Genomic DNA, 17943 nt, shown 5'->3' on the forward strand with positions numbered 1-17943 from the left:
TGTGTCTGGGTATGTTTATGTGAAGGGAGTTGTGGGATGGAGAGGAGAAAGTTGATAAAACTTTCAGGCAAAATATATTAAACAAGCAGACAAATCTAATGGTTTTGGATGGAAACATATTAGAGTAAGAAAGTTCTGAGGAAGCTCCTTTCATGGCCCCTTGCCTTAAGTGGCTTAGTCGGGAGAAACTACTTAGAGTATTGTCTCTACTATTTTCCTAAAAGAGAAAGGACATCCTTTACACAGCCCTTCCTTCTCTCACCTCTCTTTACTCCCACTCCTTCGCTGGAAGTCAAGCATCCTTGTCCTGAGAGGGAAGGCAATGAGTGAGAAGTTTCTTTTCCTGCTCTAGGAGGACCTAAAACCCAAGAGAGAAGTTTGGGTGCTTGCCTCATACTAGGACCTTGTGTCACTGTGGGGTGGTTGTGACAGTGAATGGAGGATCAGTGGGTATCCCTGACTAGGGGTAACATTGAGGAGGAGGAGTTGTGATAGTTGGGGTGTGGAGCTGTGTTGTGTCATGGGAAGGAATTTCTGGGTACATGGATCAGTGGGAATGGGGGAGAATAAAGAGGAAGGGAAAGAAAAAGGCTAAGAGATGTTACTGCCTGACCTGATCACCTCTTGGGAGGAGACTTGGGAATGGGGGAAAGTGAAAATGTAGACTAGAGACAAGGCTGAGAATAGAAACAAAAAAGAACACATAGGCAGTTAAATTGCAGAAAATCACTGTGTGGACTCTTGGCATCAACTTAATTAGCATCTATCTACAACTTAGATATAAAAGTTTTAGCTGAATTTGGGCTCAAAAGGAGCTATTATAACATTAGTGTAATTAGAAAAAGCTCAATAGAGAATTGCTGCCATAATTTAAAGATAGAATGATTTAAAATGGTTCTGGGCACAATTAGGTGCTACTGATGCTGTGACATGCCAGAAGAGTACACAGAAGTTCTCTCTAAGTCCTGCCCTAATCCTGCCCTTGTTATTACCCCCCATGCAATGGCTGCCTTTCCTAGAACCTTCCTGCACCTGACCCTATCTCTTTCAAGCTCTGTGTTTCTCCCTGTGCCTTAATTTTCCTCATTTTTCAATAATATAGTTGTCATTGGTAATAGTATCTACCTGTGTTAGTCTGTTTGTGTTGCTCCAAAAAATACCTTAGTCTGGGTAATTTATAAAGAAAAAAAGGATTATTTCGTTTCCTTTTAGTCATGCTAATCTCTCTAGCAAGTGGTAGCTCTACAGCCCTCTTTTATTCCTCTTCTGAAAATGCTTTTTCCTTCTGTCTACATGGCTAGGCTGCAACATTTTATGCTTTGCCTCCCTTTTAAATATAAATTTCAATCTTAAGTCATTTATTTGCTCCCACATCTGAGCATAGGCTATGAGAAGCAGCCAGGATAAATCTTGAATGCTTTGCTGCTTAGAAATTTCTTTCACTAGATACCCTCAGTCATCATTCTTAAGTTCAACCTTCCATGAAGTCCAGGGACATGGACACAATGCAGCTAAGTTCTTTTCTAAGGCATAACAAGGGCGACCTTTGCTCTAGTTCCCAATAAATTCCTCATTTCCACTGGAGTCCTTGTCAGTTTGACTTTCACTGTTTGCATTTCCATCAGGATTTTGGTCACAGTCACTTACCAAGTCCCTAAGGAGTTCCAATCTTTCCCTTGTCTTCCTGTCTTCTGAGCACTCCAAACTCTTGCCCTTTCCTTTTCCATGTGACGTGCTAGTTCCCTTCACCTTTCATCTTGATTGTAAGCTTCCTGATGCTGGCACTATGTTTTATGTGTATCCTGCAGAACCATGAGCCAAACAAATTTCCTTTTTTAAATAAATTACTCAGCCTCAGATATTCTTTTATCGCAATGCAAAATCAATTCATACACTACCTGATAAGGTCAGTATGAAGATTTAGTGATCTAATGCGGGTCCAGGGACATGAGAAGTTTACTGTGGTAGTACAAACATAGAAAATAAAAAGGGCTGGGTGTTGGTAAAGATCAATAGTTTTTAAAACACAGGGAGGTGGCTCAAAGCCAATGTGGAATGTTTGGGCTAAATTAGATGAATATTGATTATCCTCTCAGAAGAGAAAATAAGTCTTTATGCAAGATGCCAAACTAAGGAGTGATTCTCATCTCGTAGAAGTGTAGGGTAGCATCTGGGCTACAGACTGTATTTTGTTACCCTCATGGCATCAAAATGTGGAAGCCATTTTCTGAGGGGAATAACAATGTCATACCATAAAACTAGATGAAACATAGCTGAACAATATAGGATTTGAACTCAGGATTTATAAGGTGGGAGGGCTATAGAATGATAAGCAAAACACAGAGCTCTGAACTTACTGTTCCTGCAAACCAAGCACTGAAGTTATAAATTTTAAACTAATATTATTATTTCTCTGACTGAAAATATCCTGTTAATGACAGTCTTGGAGACTGAAAGAAGCTACATGGAGAAGGGAACGCTTGGTTTAATCTTTCAGAAATGGCTGGAAGGTCTAGGAAAGGCAGTCCAGTCAAGAGAAAGAGCATGGATAAAATAAATGAACTTCTTAACATGGCTAACAAGGTATTGACATAATCTAAGCCTTCCTTCACATGTCTCACCTCCATCCCTGTCCAGCACTCACAAGGCACACAGTAATAGAAAGCTAATGGTCCAGCCCCATTGCAGAGGACAAATGTGACTTCTGTCCATATTCTTTCCTCTGTCTAAAACTATATTCTCCCCAATTCCCTTGTGCCATGCAAACTGTCTTAGTTTAAAAGTCACCATCCCCAGGAAGAATTTCTAATATGAGATAAAATCCTGCTCTCTTTTTGTAGAATATGCCCAGGTTTCTGGGTTTAGTATACTATAACTCTGAGAGACCCTCATAGATCTTCAGTATACAAAGCAGGAAGCAGATATTTATGTTTGTATCTAGGGGACGCAGAAATAAACAACATAAATGCAGAATAAAAAAGCCTTCAACCCCATCTTTCTTCTGATTTATAATTAAACATTTGTGTAAAATTTGTCGGTACAGGCCTCTTCTTTCCTGCCCTGATGCACTTTTTCCATCTATACTCCCCACTCTCCTTCATGACCCATCACAGTACCTTCTCCTGTTTCTCTTTGGGATATCTGGGTTCTCTTTTTAGCTCTTTCATTAATAAATCTAAATGACCACACAATATCTCTAAGGCCCATCTTTTTGACCTATTAAACTGAGATGAGAGTTGAACTAGGAATAATCTACAAGGTTCCACACTAAACTAACTACAAATCTTTTTTTTTTAATGTATGAGATTCCATGAATCAAGCCAGAATTTTCCTCCAGAATTAATAAACTTTTAATTTGGCTGAAGCATAATACAATATACCTATTCTCTCTAAGGATTCAGATAAATCATCCATTTTATTTAATTGCATGGTCATCACTTTTTTGAAGATTTCTGTTATAGAAAGTAAATTGTGTCAGTGTTTAAAAGATGTTTGTATTTTATGTTCACCAGCATCAACATATTGCTTTATTAAACTAGAGATAATCAAAAATAGAGCAACAATTTAGAGTTGAGATTTTTTGAGAAAACGATTGAAAGATAACCAATTTATTCAGCATGATTGCTTTCCATCTTTTTGTTTGGTGATGTGTTAAAAAAATCAACAAAGCATTACTTAGCAAACATTAAAAATGTGTATTTATATATACATATACAACAACACATATAATATTACACTGTATAAAACCAATATACTTATTGAAAATGTAGAAACATTGATAAATAGGTAATTGGAATTTTTTAAAAGTGTGTTTGTCATTTATATGTTTGTATATTTACCAGTGCACACAAATGCTGTATTTTGATTTGTTTCCTACTAATAGTCTCCTTACATATGTTGATTATTCTACATACACATTTAGAGTAAGAGTGTCTGAAAATATGCTTCTCAATAAAAGCAATCAGAACACTGGTAAAACCTGTCAAATCAATTTCCAGAACTTGGAAAATTAACCCAAGACTTGCAACAATGTGAAGAACATTTGTTCAAGAAAAATGGGAAAATCTCTGTAAGAAGATTGAGCTTTGTGACATTTTAACTTATCCTATTTCCATCACCTCCTCCTCAGCATTACAGAAACCTTGAAAATCAACTACCTTGAAGTCACAGTAGCCATAATGTGATTGATAGAATAATGGCTCCCAAGGATGTGCATATTATAATCTCCCCAGTTATAATTACCTTGCCCTAAATGGCAAAAGTGACTGTGTGTATGTGATTTAAGTTAAGGCTCCTAGGATGGAGAAATTTTCTTGTATTATCTGTGAGGCCTTGATATAATCACAGGTGTCCTTATAGGAAGAAGGCAAAAAGTAAAAGGGGGAAGGAGGTGCTATGCTGCTGACTTTGAAGATGGAGGAAGGGGTCCACAAACCAAGGGACGCAAGCAGCCTCTGGAAGATGGGTAAGGCCAGAAAAAAATGAAACAAAACAAACCTGAAACAAAACATATTTTTTCTTTCCTTAGAGCCCTTACAAAGAAGAGAGTCCTGCTGATTCAATTTAGAATTCTTAATTTCATTACTCTAATATCATATATGTATTGTTTTAAGCCACCAAGTATGTTGTGATATGTTATAGCAGCAACAGGAAATTAATACAGATTTTGGTACTTGAAAGTGGGACATTGATTGCTATAGCAAGTACCTAAAAATACATAAGTGGCTTTGGAATTGTGTAATGAGTTAAAGCTGGAAGAACTTTGAGAAGCATAATAGAAAATTCCTGGATTACTTTAAAAGACTGTTAGTGGAAATATAGTTATTAACAGTACTGTATGTGAGGGCTTAGAAGGAAATGAAGAAGTTATAGGAAACATGAAGAAACTGTATTTTTCCTGGATTATGATAGAATGCTTAACCAAACTGTGCTACAATGTATTTTGAAAGATAAATTTGTAGGGCATGAACTTGGAATTGAGATTCCTAGAAAAGTGTTGAAATTCCTTTTGTTTATGGTACACTGTGGAAAAACAAAAAGAAGAGAGAAAAAAATATACTGAGAGAACTTTTCGCCAAAAGGAATCAGGAGTTGATGATTTAGAAGATTTCCATCTTATCAGATTCCCACGACACTAAAATTAGCACATTCAATGTCAGGAAATTGTGCTCTTGTGCTCTGAGGAGAAGGCAAAGCGAGTGGCCTGACAACCTTTTGCTGGTGTTTCTGAAGTAGCAACATTTCATAGTATTCAATCACACAAAGGACTCTGAAGAGTTTAGGCAATATCAATGGAGGAGCAAATGACAGGGAAAGGAATAAATAAAGAAATTCACTAGAATTGCAAATGAAAACTGCCTAATAATATTACTTAGCTGAAAACATGTGCTTCCCCTTAAGAAAAATGAAGAATGATTCTGAGGGCAGAGCTGCAGGACAAGAGGGAAGAATACCGAAGCTAGAAGGTAAAACTGACAGCCACTGAGGATTATTTCAAGGTGCCAAAATGTAATGGAGCCTCACATGCTGGATTTCAAAATTATTTGGGTTGATGATTCCTTTTTTAATTCTATCTTCTCCCTCTTTGAACAGAAATGCCTCTAACAGGGAAACTATCTCTGTCCTACCATTGCGTTATGAAAAGAGTAAAATGTTCTCCTGTTTTACAAGTCAAAGTTTGAAGATAAATTTTTACCCATAATGGATCATACCCATAGTCACAACCAATACCAGATTTACATGGTGAGATTTTTGGATATTTAAGCTGATGAAGTTTATTTATGGCAAGGTAATTCAATGTATTGAGCTTCTGGAGATTTGATATGGGATTTATATACTTTGCCTGTGGAACAGATATTCCTTTGGAGAACTGAGAGAGAACTATTGTAAACAGAGCAGTGGTTCCCCAGCATACCTGTATCATAATCCAAAGAACCAGTAGATGTATAACCTAGATGAAAAGAGGTATTTTTCAAACATAACTACATTAAGGATCTTAAGATCCTTTAACATGGCAAATTATCCTGTTATCTGTATGGACCAAATGTAATTACAATACTCCTAATGCAAGAATACAAGGTCAGAGGGTAAAACAAAAGAGAAAGAAAAATATAATTACTATAGCCTTCAACAAAAACACAACCCTGAAGACCCATTGCAGACTTCTGACCACCAGAAATTAGAACACAATACATTTGGTCGATTTATTTGATATATAATATTTTACATATTTAGGTGGTACATGTGAGTATTTGTTAATTGCAGAGAATGTGTAATGATAAAGTCCAGGACATTTGGAATTATCCATCACCCTGAGTATTCATTTCTTTAAGTAGGAAATATTTCAAATCCTCTCTTCTAGCTGCCCTTAAATATATAATACATATTGCTAACTAAAGTCTCCAACAGTCCTCTTGAACATTAGAACTTGTAAAATGGAGTAGCCACTTGGGAAAACATTTAGCAGTTTCTCAAAAATTCAAATACAGTTGCTATCTGACCCATCTAAACTAAAATAGCAATAATAGTAACTCAAGTATGTATGGTCCTCTCTTTGCTAGGATTGTTTCTTTACTTCTCTTTACCTCACCTCTTATTTCATAGTCAGTATCTTTGGAATGCAAACCTGCTATTTAAAATTTACTCTGTTTTTGCAGTAAACATTTTCCAAAAGTATGTTTTCTTCTTTGTCATTATTAATATTTATCTCTTGCCTATATGTTGTGGCCTTTTTGTTATATGTTTAATTTTTTTCTTGTATCTATTTGAGAGTAGATCATACAATATTTGCCACAAAATAATGTGAGTAAATTATACAGTATTTTCAATGTATTTGTAGGCACTGTTAATCCTTCTCTTAACTTTGAGCTGGAAGCAGGGTTTATAGATTAATTTATTTTCCAAGTTTTATTCTGAACAACCTAAGGAAAATACAGAGAATAATAAAACCCTAATTAGGACCAATTAGAAAATTTGGCTCCACAAAGATTTGTTCTAAATTTGTTAGAATCATGGTAATGCAGATAGGTATCTACTCAAACCTCATTTTAAGATGATTTATCTTGTAATTACTTAATTTTGTTTAAAAAGATTAAGGTCACATAGGAATAACAATCTGCATTAACTGGTACTTGTATTCCTGAAGTTCTTTTTTGGTATTTGATGAGAGACAGTCTTCATATATAAAACCACAAATATTAAAAACAGCTTACAAAACAAAATATGAATGTTGTTTATGCCATTAAATGTAGAAGAGCTAAACCTGTAGTTGTATAGTCTTGTCTCTAACCAGGTTAATATGTGTTGATAATGTTAGATGTTAAACATAAAAGGCTAAATATTTTCAATTTGTCTCATTCTAAAGCACTTACATAATCTAGATTATGGCTATTTATGATCTTCGACCCTGGTTGTCTACACCAGGGACAATAACCAGCTGTCCACCTGGATTGGAATATTTGCATCAGGTATAGCAATGTATTTCTTAACTTATTTGATCTATAATAATATGAATTGGTATAGTTTCAGAATATAATTTGTTATAAAAATTTTTGACTGTGGATTAAAAGACTGTGACTTTAAGATTTTTCTGTTTTATTTACATATACATTTTTATTTTTATTTTTATTTTTGATTGAGATAATAAACTTATACTTTACATATTATAGTATTGTTACTTATGAGTTTATTTCGTAGGATGCCCACTTAAAAATAAATGCTTACTTTTAAAATAGAAAATTGGATTTTGTGAATGTAGTTTATATTAATTTCAAGAATCTTTACTTTATCTACTGTTTGTGTATGAGAAGCCTGGTATGAAAATGTAAAATATAAAAAGAAATATTAGGAAAATATCTCTCATTCTGTACTAGATTGAATAAAATTAAGGTTTATGCTGTCAATTCTGATTTAGTTTCCTGTGATATTGTCTCTTGAATAATTAACTTTGACAATTTAGCTGCCTATAATCATTGGCCACATTTTATTTTGTAATACTTTAAAAATAAAATAGTATATATGTAACTTATTGAAAAGGTTGTTTACATTTTCAATGTTTATTTTAAACTTGTCACAAATTATGATACAAACATAACAAAACCTTTTAGCATTTGGGTAAAAACTATATTAAAATATTTATTCAAATGATAGTATAGATAGTCTCTGAATTTCAAAAATATTTCTGATATGTATTTAAAATTTTTTGTTAACCAAATTATTGAGTATGTTAACAATAGAGAAAAGACAAAACACCTTATAGACTGTAATAATAATTTTGCATTTGCCTGTTTCCATGGTGAAGTAAAATAAAATTTAATTTTAGACTGCTATAATATACAAGTGACAGAAAAAAATCAGAGATGTTGACAATAAATCAATTACTTTAAACATATTCAATGTAAATATTAAGTTGTGTGTTGATAAGTACTTTAAATGTAGTTTGAATACTTCATAACCACCTTCTTTATTTTTATTCTAATAGATAAATCAGTTAACAGTGTGTCAACATTTTGACCCTCTGGGAGGTATGTACCAAATACAATGATTTGTTAATTATTTAAGTCATAACTTGTTTTGTTATAGTTAGATCAACCCCCATAAATTAAAGTGCTTCTTAAGTCTGAGGAAAACTAAACCTTGCAAACATGAAGAGAATGTATAGAAGGTCTTTAGATAATAAGCAGGTAAACACAGCAATAGTCTTCTCATGAGAAAGGAAAAAAGATACTGGCTGCGGAATTATTCCTGAAAATTCTGATCTGCCATTCTGGTATACTAAACATAGGTATGACTCCTGAAATGGTTTTCCTACCCTGATTTCCTCAAATACAGGTATTTCAAAGAAGAAATAATTCTAAATTCTTCCAAAATTTTGCTAATAGAAGCAGAATGCAGGTAAGTTTCTGGATAAACCAATTGTGCTCCCAATTCTGGAAAATTAAACTGTCCTTTAGAACTTGACCTTTATCTCAACTTAGTACAAGTATTTCTTTTACTTTTCTTTTCTTTTTTTTTTTTTTTTTTTTGCCCTGAGATGGAGTCTCATTCTGTTGTCCAGACTGGAGTGCAGTGGCACAATCTTGGCTCACTGCAACCTCCACCTCCTGGCTTCAAGTGATTATCCTGCCTCAGCCCCCCAAGTAGCTGGAATTACAGGTACATGCCACCACGCCTGGCTAATTTTTTTATTTCTTAGAGATGGGGTTTCACCATGTTGGCTAGGCTGGCCTCAAACTCCTGACCTTAGGTGATCCACCTGCATTGGCCTCCCAAAGGGCTGGGATTACAGGTATGAGCCACAGTGACTGGCCCAAGTATTTCTTTTATGTGGATGAAACTAACATGGATGGAAATGAGTGTCTAGTTACCAAAAAATAGTATTATCACCTTCCTTATGCATTAGAGATTCTAAAACTGAAATGGGTATTTGTAATTTATTTAACTCGTAAAAGCTCTCCCATTTAGGCATATTATAAAGGAATGCTTTCTTTCTTTTCCTTGCTGAATTATACCAAATTGCTTTATTTTATGCAAGAACATTTACTACAGAAACACCATATGTAGTTACAATAAACAAGACATATGCTAGCCATTCTGAGAGAATCAAGGAAGAATCAGATTCAGGCTTGCACTGAAGAGCTTCCTCTGAAGTGTGAGGAATTAATCTATTTGCTGTGGTTTGAATCTGTTCACTAAAGCTCAAGTGTTAGAAACTTAATCATCAATGTAATGGTGTTGACAGGTTGGACCTTTAAGAGGTGATTAGGTCACAATGGCTCTGCCCCTATGTATGAAGTAATGCCTTTATCTCAGGAGTGGGTTAGTTATTTTGAGTGTGGACTCCTGATAAAAAGATGAGTCTGATCTCCTTCCTCTCCCTCTCTCTTATTTATTTTACCATGTGATGCCTTCCCTGTGATACCATGCAGCAGGAAGGCTCTCACCAGTTGCCAGCCCCACCTTCTTGGACTTCCCCTCCTCCAGAACTTTGAGAAATAAATCTCTCTTCTTTTTATATTACTCAGTCTGTAGTATTATTTTATAGAAATACCAAACAACAACAGAAAATTGAGAAATAGGGTTGTTGCTATAATAAATACCTGGAAGTGTGGAAGCAGCTTTGGAACTGGGTCATGGGTAGAGGCTGGAAGAGTTTGTAGAAGCAAGCTAGAAAAAGCCTAGATTGCCATCAATGGAAAATTAAGGGTGATTCTGGCAAAGACCCAGAAGAAAATAGCTATAAGGAAGTCTGAGACTTCTTAGAAATTACTTAAGTGACTGTGATCAGAGGATTAGTAGAAAGATATACAGTAAAGGCAATTCTGATGAGTCTTAGAAATGAGAAACAAGGTATTGAAAATTGGGGTGAAGGCCATGCTTATTATACAACTGCAGAGAACTTGGCAGAGTTGTGTCCATGCCCTTGAGCTTTAGGGAAGGCAGAATTTAAGAATAATGAATGGGGATATCTAGCAAAAGAAATTCCTAAGCAAAATATTGAAGGAGCTGCATGATTAGTTTTAACCACTTATAGTAAGATGCAAGAGGATAGAAATGACTTAAAATGGAATTTATAATTAAAAGAGAAATAGAATGGAAAAATTTTGGAGATTTCACAGAGTAGCTGTGTAAAGAGTAAAAAGATATGTTTAGGAGAGCGAACCAAAAGTGTGGCCAAGCAGTGGTTTGCTAAGGAGATGAGTATAAATAGAAGGGAGCCAGGTACTATTCATCAAGACAATGGGAGAATGGCCTTTAAGGCATTTCTGAGAGCTTTGAGGCTTCCCTTTCCATCACAGGCCCAGAGTTCCAGGAGGGCCAAATGTTTTTGGAAGATGGATCCAAACAACGCTCCACAAGCTCACTGCTCAGGGCTGCCTTGGTTCTTTAGTCCCTGGACTTCACTGCAGTACTCCTTTGCCATGGCTCACACAGGCCCAAGTGCAATTCATGCTGCAACTCCAGAGGGCATAAGTGGTAAGTATTGGTGACATCCAAATAGTGCTTAATCTTCAGATGTGCAGAGTGCGTGAGCTGTGGGGCCATGGAAGCTTCCATGTAGATTTCAAATAATGTCAGAGACAACCTGGGGCCCAGACAGAGGCTTGTCACAGGAGCAGAGTCACTATAGAAAGCCTGCACTAGGGCAATGCCAAGGGAGTAGTCAAAGTGGGACAGCTCCAGAGACTACAGAACTGTAGGGTCACTAGCAAGCAACTCCAGCCTGAGAAAGGTGCAGGCATGAGACTCCAACTCATGAGAGCTAGAGAGTGGGCTGAAATCAGGAAAGCCATAGGGATAGAGCTGCCTGAGGCCTTAAGGTTCAAACCTCCCCACCTGAGTATGCCCAGGATGCAAGACATAGAATCAAAGGAGAGCATTCTCCTGCTTTAGGACTTAATGTTACTTTGCCTATTGGACTTTGGACTTACTTGAGGCTTGTTACTTCTTTTTTTCTTGCCTATTTCTTCCTTTTGAAAGGGAAATGTTTGTCCTCTGCCTATTTTACCACTGTGTTTTGGAAGTAGATAATTTCATAGACTAGTAGCTAGAGGAGAATTTGCCTTGGGACAAATTGTGCCTGGAGTCCCGCCAATGTCTGATTCAGATGAGACTCTGGACTTTGACCTTTTAAGTTGTTACTTGAATGAGTTCAAAATTTGAGGCTAAGGAGTGGAATGAATGTATTTTGCATGTGAGAAAAATGTAAATTTTGGTGGCCAGAGGTGGAATGCTATGGTTTGAATGCTAAAAACTTAATTCTCAATGCAATAGTGTTGTGATATGGGACCTTTAAGAAGTGATTAGGTCATGAGGCTCTTCCTCCATGTATAGATTGTTGCCATTATGGCAAGAGTATGTTTATTATTGAAGGAGTGGATTCCTGATAAAAGGATGAGTTTAGACTCCTTCCTTCTCTTGTATGTTCTGTCACCATATGACACCTTCCATCATATTATGATGCAGTAAGGAGGCCCTTACCATATATGCATAACTACCTACCAGAGGCCAGCCCCTCAGCGTTGGACTTCCAAGCCTCTAGAACTATGATAAGTAAATCTGTTTTTTAAATAAATTATCCAGTTTATGATTTTCTGCTATAGCAACACAAAATAAGACAATGCTTGAATAAAATATATAGTATGGAGTCATAAAATAATGAGGTAGGTAAAAACTAATCATGGAAATTCAAAGGAGAGAAACAACCACAGTAATTCATAATTTAAGAAGTCACAAAAATAGCAAAAATATTGGGAATCTAAACATCCATGACTAGGGAACAGTTTCTCCAAACCAATGATTCTCTAGGTATGGTCCCTGGAACAGCAGCATCAGCATCACCTGGGAACATGTTAGAAATGCAAATCAAAACCGCATTGAAATACCATCTCATGCTAGTTAGAATGGCGATCAATAAAAAATGTGGAGACAGTGGATGCTGGAGAGGGTGTGGAGAAAAAGGAACACTTTTACATTGTCAGTGGGAGTGTAAATTAGTTTAACCATTGTGGAAGAGACTGTGGCCATTCCTCAAGCATCTAGAAATAGAAATTCCATTTGACCCAGCAATCCCATTACTGGGTATATACCCAAGGTATTATAAATTGTTCTATTATAAAGACATATGCACACATATGTTCATTGCAGTGCTGTTTATGATAGCAAAGACCTGGAACCAACCCAGATGTCCATCAATGATAGATTGGACAAAGAAAATGTGGCACATATACACCATAGAATACTATGCAGCCATAAAAAATGACAAGTTCGTGTCCTTTGTAGAGACATGGACAAATAAAAAAAACCATCATTCTCAGCAAACTGATGAGCAAACAAGAACAGAAAACCAAACACCTATGTTTTCACTCATAGGTAGGTGATGAACAATGAGAACACTTGGGCACAGGGATGGGAACAACCCTCACAGGGCTAAGTGGAGGGTGGAGGAGAGGGGAGGGGAGGGACAGCAGTGGGGGGGATGGCAGGGGAAGATAAGGAGGGATAACACTGGGAGAAATGGATGTAGGCGAAGGGGCTGGTGCCAGGGGGTTGGAGACAGCAAGCCACCATGGCATGTATGTACCTATGCAACAATCTTGCAGGATGCAGGAAGTGCATGTGTACCCCAGAGCCCAAAGTACAATAAAAATAAATAAAAAATAATAATAAATGCAAATTCTCAAGCTCCATTACAAACCCAGTGTTGATTCAGAAAATCCACAGGCAGTGGTCAATAATTTGCTTTATAAAGCCCTTCAGGAGATCCTGATGCAGGCTTAAATTTGGGAACTACCACTCTAAGTGGAGACACTTTCATATAATTTAACATCTCGAGTTATTTCAAAGAATTAGCTCTGCAGATATGCCAAGAATATCTTCAGAGTATATTAAGTATAAACAATAATTACAAAGTAGAGCATATAGTTAGGAGTGTGTATGTGTGTGTGTGTGTTTAAAATATTTGTAGTTTTTTTATATGCTTGGTATATCTCTGAAAGGATGCATATGAAATGGGAAAAGATGGGGATAGGATAGGGCTGGAAGAAGAAATTATTTTAAATTTTATACTCCCATTTGCATTTTTAAAATTCGTGCCATGCATATGTAATTTCGCCTTAAAAATTGATTTTTAAAGCAGTTGGAAAATAGTTTTACTAGGTTAAAAATCATGATTTAGTCTTCAATATCAAATGAAAATGTGTACCTTTGATATATGTTGACACAAGATGGAAACGTAATTATGTTCATTGCCCACAGAATCATTAAAAATGAAGAAACTCTATACTCAACCTGTTTCAAAGTTTAGCCTTAAAACAGAATGTTTAATGTATGTTAGAGTAACATGTGCTCATTAGGTATATACTCATTTCAAAAATAACACTGAGATAAAAATCATATATGCATAACTACTTTACATTTTCTCTGAAGAGGTTTTTAAAATTATTTTATGAGAGTTTTTAAAAATCAATTTTAATTAATGTCTACTCAATTTGTCATACTTAGTCACTTAATGTTATGATTTCTTTATCATAAAAACCCAGCATTTTTAAGAGCTACATAGTAATCTTCAATAGAGGATACTATGTATTTTCTCTAATTGGATACTTTCTTTGTTTTCACTTAATTTTTTCTGTTCCAAATGGTGCAGTAGTGAATATTTGATGCCTAAAACTTTCTTTTTTAAGTTTTAAAATTGTTTTATTTGTATAATAACAGAAGTAAAATTACTGAAACAGAAGATAGTAGTATTCGTATTTGCTTGCAAAAGGGGTACATTTGAATATTATCTGATTTAAACAATATATGAGAGTACATCCTACTTCCCTCAATTTAGCATAAACACAATTTTTTTAATTTCTACTATCCAGAATGGAGTTCTAATGTAATCTTTTTAAAATGTTGTAATAAGGAAAAGATGAAGAAAAAAATTAAACATGACTTAAAACATAATTGTAATGGGTTAACTTATTTGAAGTTCAAAAAGGTTACCAAAGGGCTATGCATAGAATTTTAGCAGTAAACAGAGCCAGAGAGTAGCTAGCCTATCTCTCATTTTTATACATAAGAAGACTAAGATACCAGTGAAAATTAGTTAACTAAATTCAAGCAGTTTATTATCCAATATAATTTTCACATTAGAAGGTAATTTGATACCTGTTTACATACATCTTACATCAGTATTACTAACAAATTAATATATTATTTTATTCTCTAGCCCTCAGAAAATTTGAAACTATTAAATTATATGAAATCTTGAACAATCAAGGACAGAGAATTTATTTTGCAGAAGAGAGAAATAATTGCTTCCTTCGACACCTTTGTGGATTTTCAAGGCCTTTTACTGTGACAATTTATGATAATGTGGGTAGAGATGTACTTGCTCTGCATAAGGCTCTGAAATGTAGCTGTTGCTGGAGTAGATGCTGTCTACAAAAGGTAAGTAAATATACCATCATATCAAAAAAGCCTCAATGCTGGACAGTATGATAACGTCTAAACATTGCGATTGGCTGCAAAGAATTGTCTAGAATGAAAAACGTCAGAAAGAGAATTGAATTTTTGTACCACATACCTATAGGGTGAAAATCATGCACAAGATTGCGAATTTTTTCCAAGCAATGAAGGTCATAAGCTCTTTAGATGTTTTCTATTCTAAACTATCTAACCATCCATCCAAGACTTTTCGTGACCTAAGAAATATTTGCCTATTGCAAAGTGGCAAAGACTGTATCTCATGTTGACTATAGAAACTCTATATTTGAATCAAGTGTTGAGATCTGTTTTTTCTCACTTTAATATTTAGTTGTTTAAACACCATGAATTGTAAAGACTATTCTTTTCTACTGGATTGTTTTGGCAACATTTCTGAAAATGAATTGCCAATGTATATATTTACCTATTTCTAGAGTCTGTTATCTTCCATTATTCTACCTATGTATATACATACAAATATATATACACACACAGAGAGCTAGGATCATCAGGACAATATAATATTGGCATAATACCAGCTGTAGAGTAAGTCTTAATATCAGGTAGTACGAGCCTTATTTTGTTTTGCTTTTGTTAAACCTTTTTGGCTCTCTTGGGTCCTTCACATTTTCATATAAATTTACAAGAAGCAAATTATCATATTCAAAATCCTGCTGAGATATTGAGGGTATTTAATCAATGAATTAATTTGAAAAGAACTGATACCTTATTAATATTGAATCTTCTGCTCAATGACTATGGTATATTTCTCCTTATATTTAATAACTCCCAGTAACAGTCATTTTCAGTACTTAGGTCTTACAAACATCATATTACAAATCAATTTAATTATTTTATATTTCTAGATACAATTATAAATAGTATTTTTAATTTAAACTCTCCATTTTTGTTGCTCATATATAGTATATAGAAAATTATTGCTCTGTGTACACTGACACTTTACTCTGACCTTGACAAAATCACTTATAAATTCTAGTAGCTTTTTTGTAAAGTCACTAAAGTTTTCTACAATTATGGATATAAAAATACAGATTTTACTTCTTCCTTTGCCATCTATGTGCTTTTTATTTGTATGTATAGCTTTATGAATATATGTATTTATTTACTGTCTGGATTCTGGAAATCTCAGAAACATCTTGTTGTTCTCATGTGTTTCACTGCATCTACTTATATTTTGAGACTTGAGGCTTTGTTTTTCCATCTGATTCTGTCTAAATAATTTGACAGTTTTGTTTTGTTTTGCTGGCATACTTATTTTCTTCTTTTCCGTGAGAGTTTTGGGGAGGTTTACAAGCCATACCACCATTACCATCATCTTGACTAAGCAGTCTTTGTTTGCCTTTTAATCAGTCATACTTATACAGGGTAAGAAAAAGGAAAGGAAAGGGGAAAAGGGAAAGGAAAGACGGAGGGAGGGAGGGAAGGAAAGCAAAAACAGAAAGTCGGAATTCTGTACTTTTTGGAAAAGAAAAGTACAGAATATAGTGGAAGTATATTCAGGAGAAACAATTTCTCTCAAATGCTTGCTTCCTAGGCTCCTACATCCCTTTTTAGATACAACTACTATTGTAAGTTTCTTACGTATTTTTCCACAGTTACTTTGTGAATATTTGTATATTACGTAAACATAGCATGTTTATGCTATGTGTGTAACACAGTTGCATATTCTTCAACTTTTTTTTAACACTACAACTTGAGGATTACATCTATGTTTAGAGTTTATTTGTTCCTTTAAATGGCAGCATAATAACCCATTATATGGATATGCCATAATTTATTCAGCAAGTCTCTATTGAGTCTAATTAATTGAGCTTTAAATAAAAATTGGGATAAAAAATTCAATAAATTTATATTTGCCATGGCAAAGAGTTATGAAAGTGTTTGGCACATTGAGTAATAAGCAGTTTTGGATGTAATTAGACTTAAATTATATTTCATGTGCATGGGAATTTAAAAAGTATCTTCATACATACCTACAAAGGAGATTGTTGTTATCCCTCTTTTGCAAATGGAAAGTAAGTTTCAGAGATTTTAGTGAATTGTCCACCTTTCAAGCAGTTGGTAAGCAGTGAAGTCAGGTCTTAGCTCAGGGGATTTAACATCTAAATCCTGGTCTTCTCACTTTTATGTTTATTCTCAAACATGAAGCATCCCTTAAATACAGAAAGTTCTATATAAATATACAAAAAGCTCATTTAAAAGGTAGTACAGAACTAAATAAAGTGTTGCTAACAAATCTAACATATGTGGTGGATCAATATTATATTTTCAATCTTTTGTAGCTAAAAGTTGAAGCTCCACCTGGTGAAACAATTGGATATGTTTATCAATACTTTCACCCATTCTTGCCAAAATTCAAAATAAAAAATGAGAATAAGGAGGAGGTAATGAAAATTAAAGGGCCATGGTTGGTCTTCACCTGTCTCAGGGATCTAAACTTTAATGTAAGTAATTAATACTGTTTTAATATCATATTAAAATTAGTTGTTAGTTTTTTCACAATACATATAATTATTGAATATGATTAAATAAAAATAAAGGAATATTATTATGAAAATACTGTAACTATTTGCTTTTTTAAAATATTGGATTACTAATTTATTGTGTCCTTATTTAAAAGCTCTAGAAATTTATGTAGCTTATAAGGCAAGTTTTAAAGATACCAAAAGTTTAGTATTTAATATCTCAAGAAATATTGAAAGAGAAAATTCAACTTTATTTCAATGTATAATGACCTAATTTGGTACTAATTATACATAATATTTTAATGTTCATTAACAGAGTTTTTGCTTTTTATAAAACTTTGAAACACAACATAATTTTAAAAAATGCTTATGTGCTTACTAATTTACTTCCCAGATTATAGCTAACATCCAGATAATAATTTGGGAATTAACTCCTAAATATATTACATATAGTTAATAAAATTAAAGAACTTGTTATGTTTATTTA

At 34.4% G+C, this 17943-nt stretch overlaps 1 protein-coding gene across 8 annotated transcripts in view; it reads left to right on the top strand.

Moving 5' to 3' along the window:
• The first annotated feature begins 2810 nt into the window (after window positions 1–2810).
• The window catches only part of LOC100408969 (phospholipid scramblase 1), a 38903-nt gene continuing 23770 nt past the window's right edge, over window positions 2811–17943 (top strand). For 4 of the 8 annotated variants that reach the window (XR_013528577.1, XR_013528576.1, XR_004736149.3 and 1 more), the window contains exons 1-5: window positions 7375–7466; window positions 8480–8522; window positions 10797–10974; window positions 14714–14934; window positions 17274–17435. Coding sequence is in view for 2 of the 8 variants with exons in the window: in XM_035278902.3 (XP_035134793.2) it covers window positions 10833–10974; window positions 14714–14934; window positions 17274–17435 (525 nt within the window). In the remaining 6 variants the exon portion in view is untranslated. The other 4 variants (XR_004736151.3, XM_078354035.1, XR_004736152.3 and 1 more) reach the window with 3 other exon arrangements.

This window comes from Callithrix jacchus, chromosome 17 (assembly GCF_049354715.1).
Source record: "Callithrix jacchus isolate 240 chromosome 17, calJac240_pri, whole genome shotgun sequence".
NCBI lineage: Eukaryota > Metazoa > Chordata > Mammalia > Primates > Cebidae > Callithrix > Callithrix jacchus.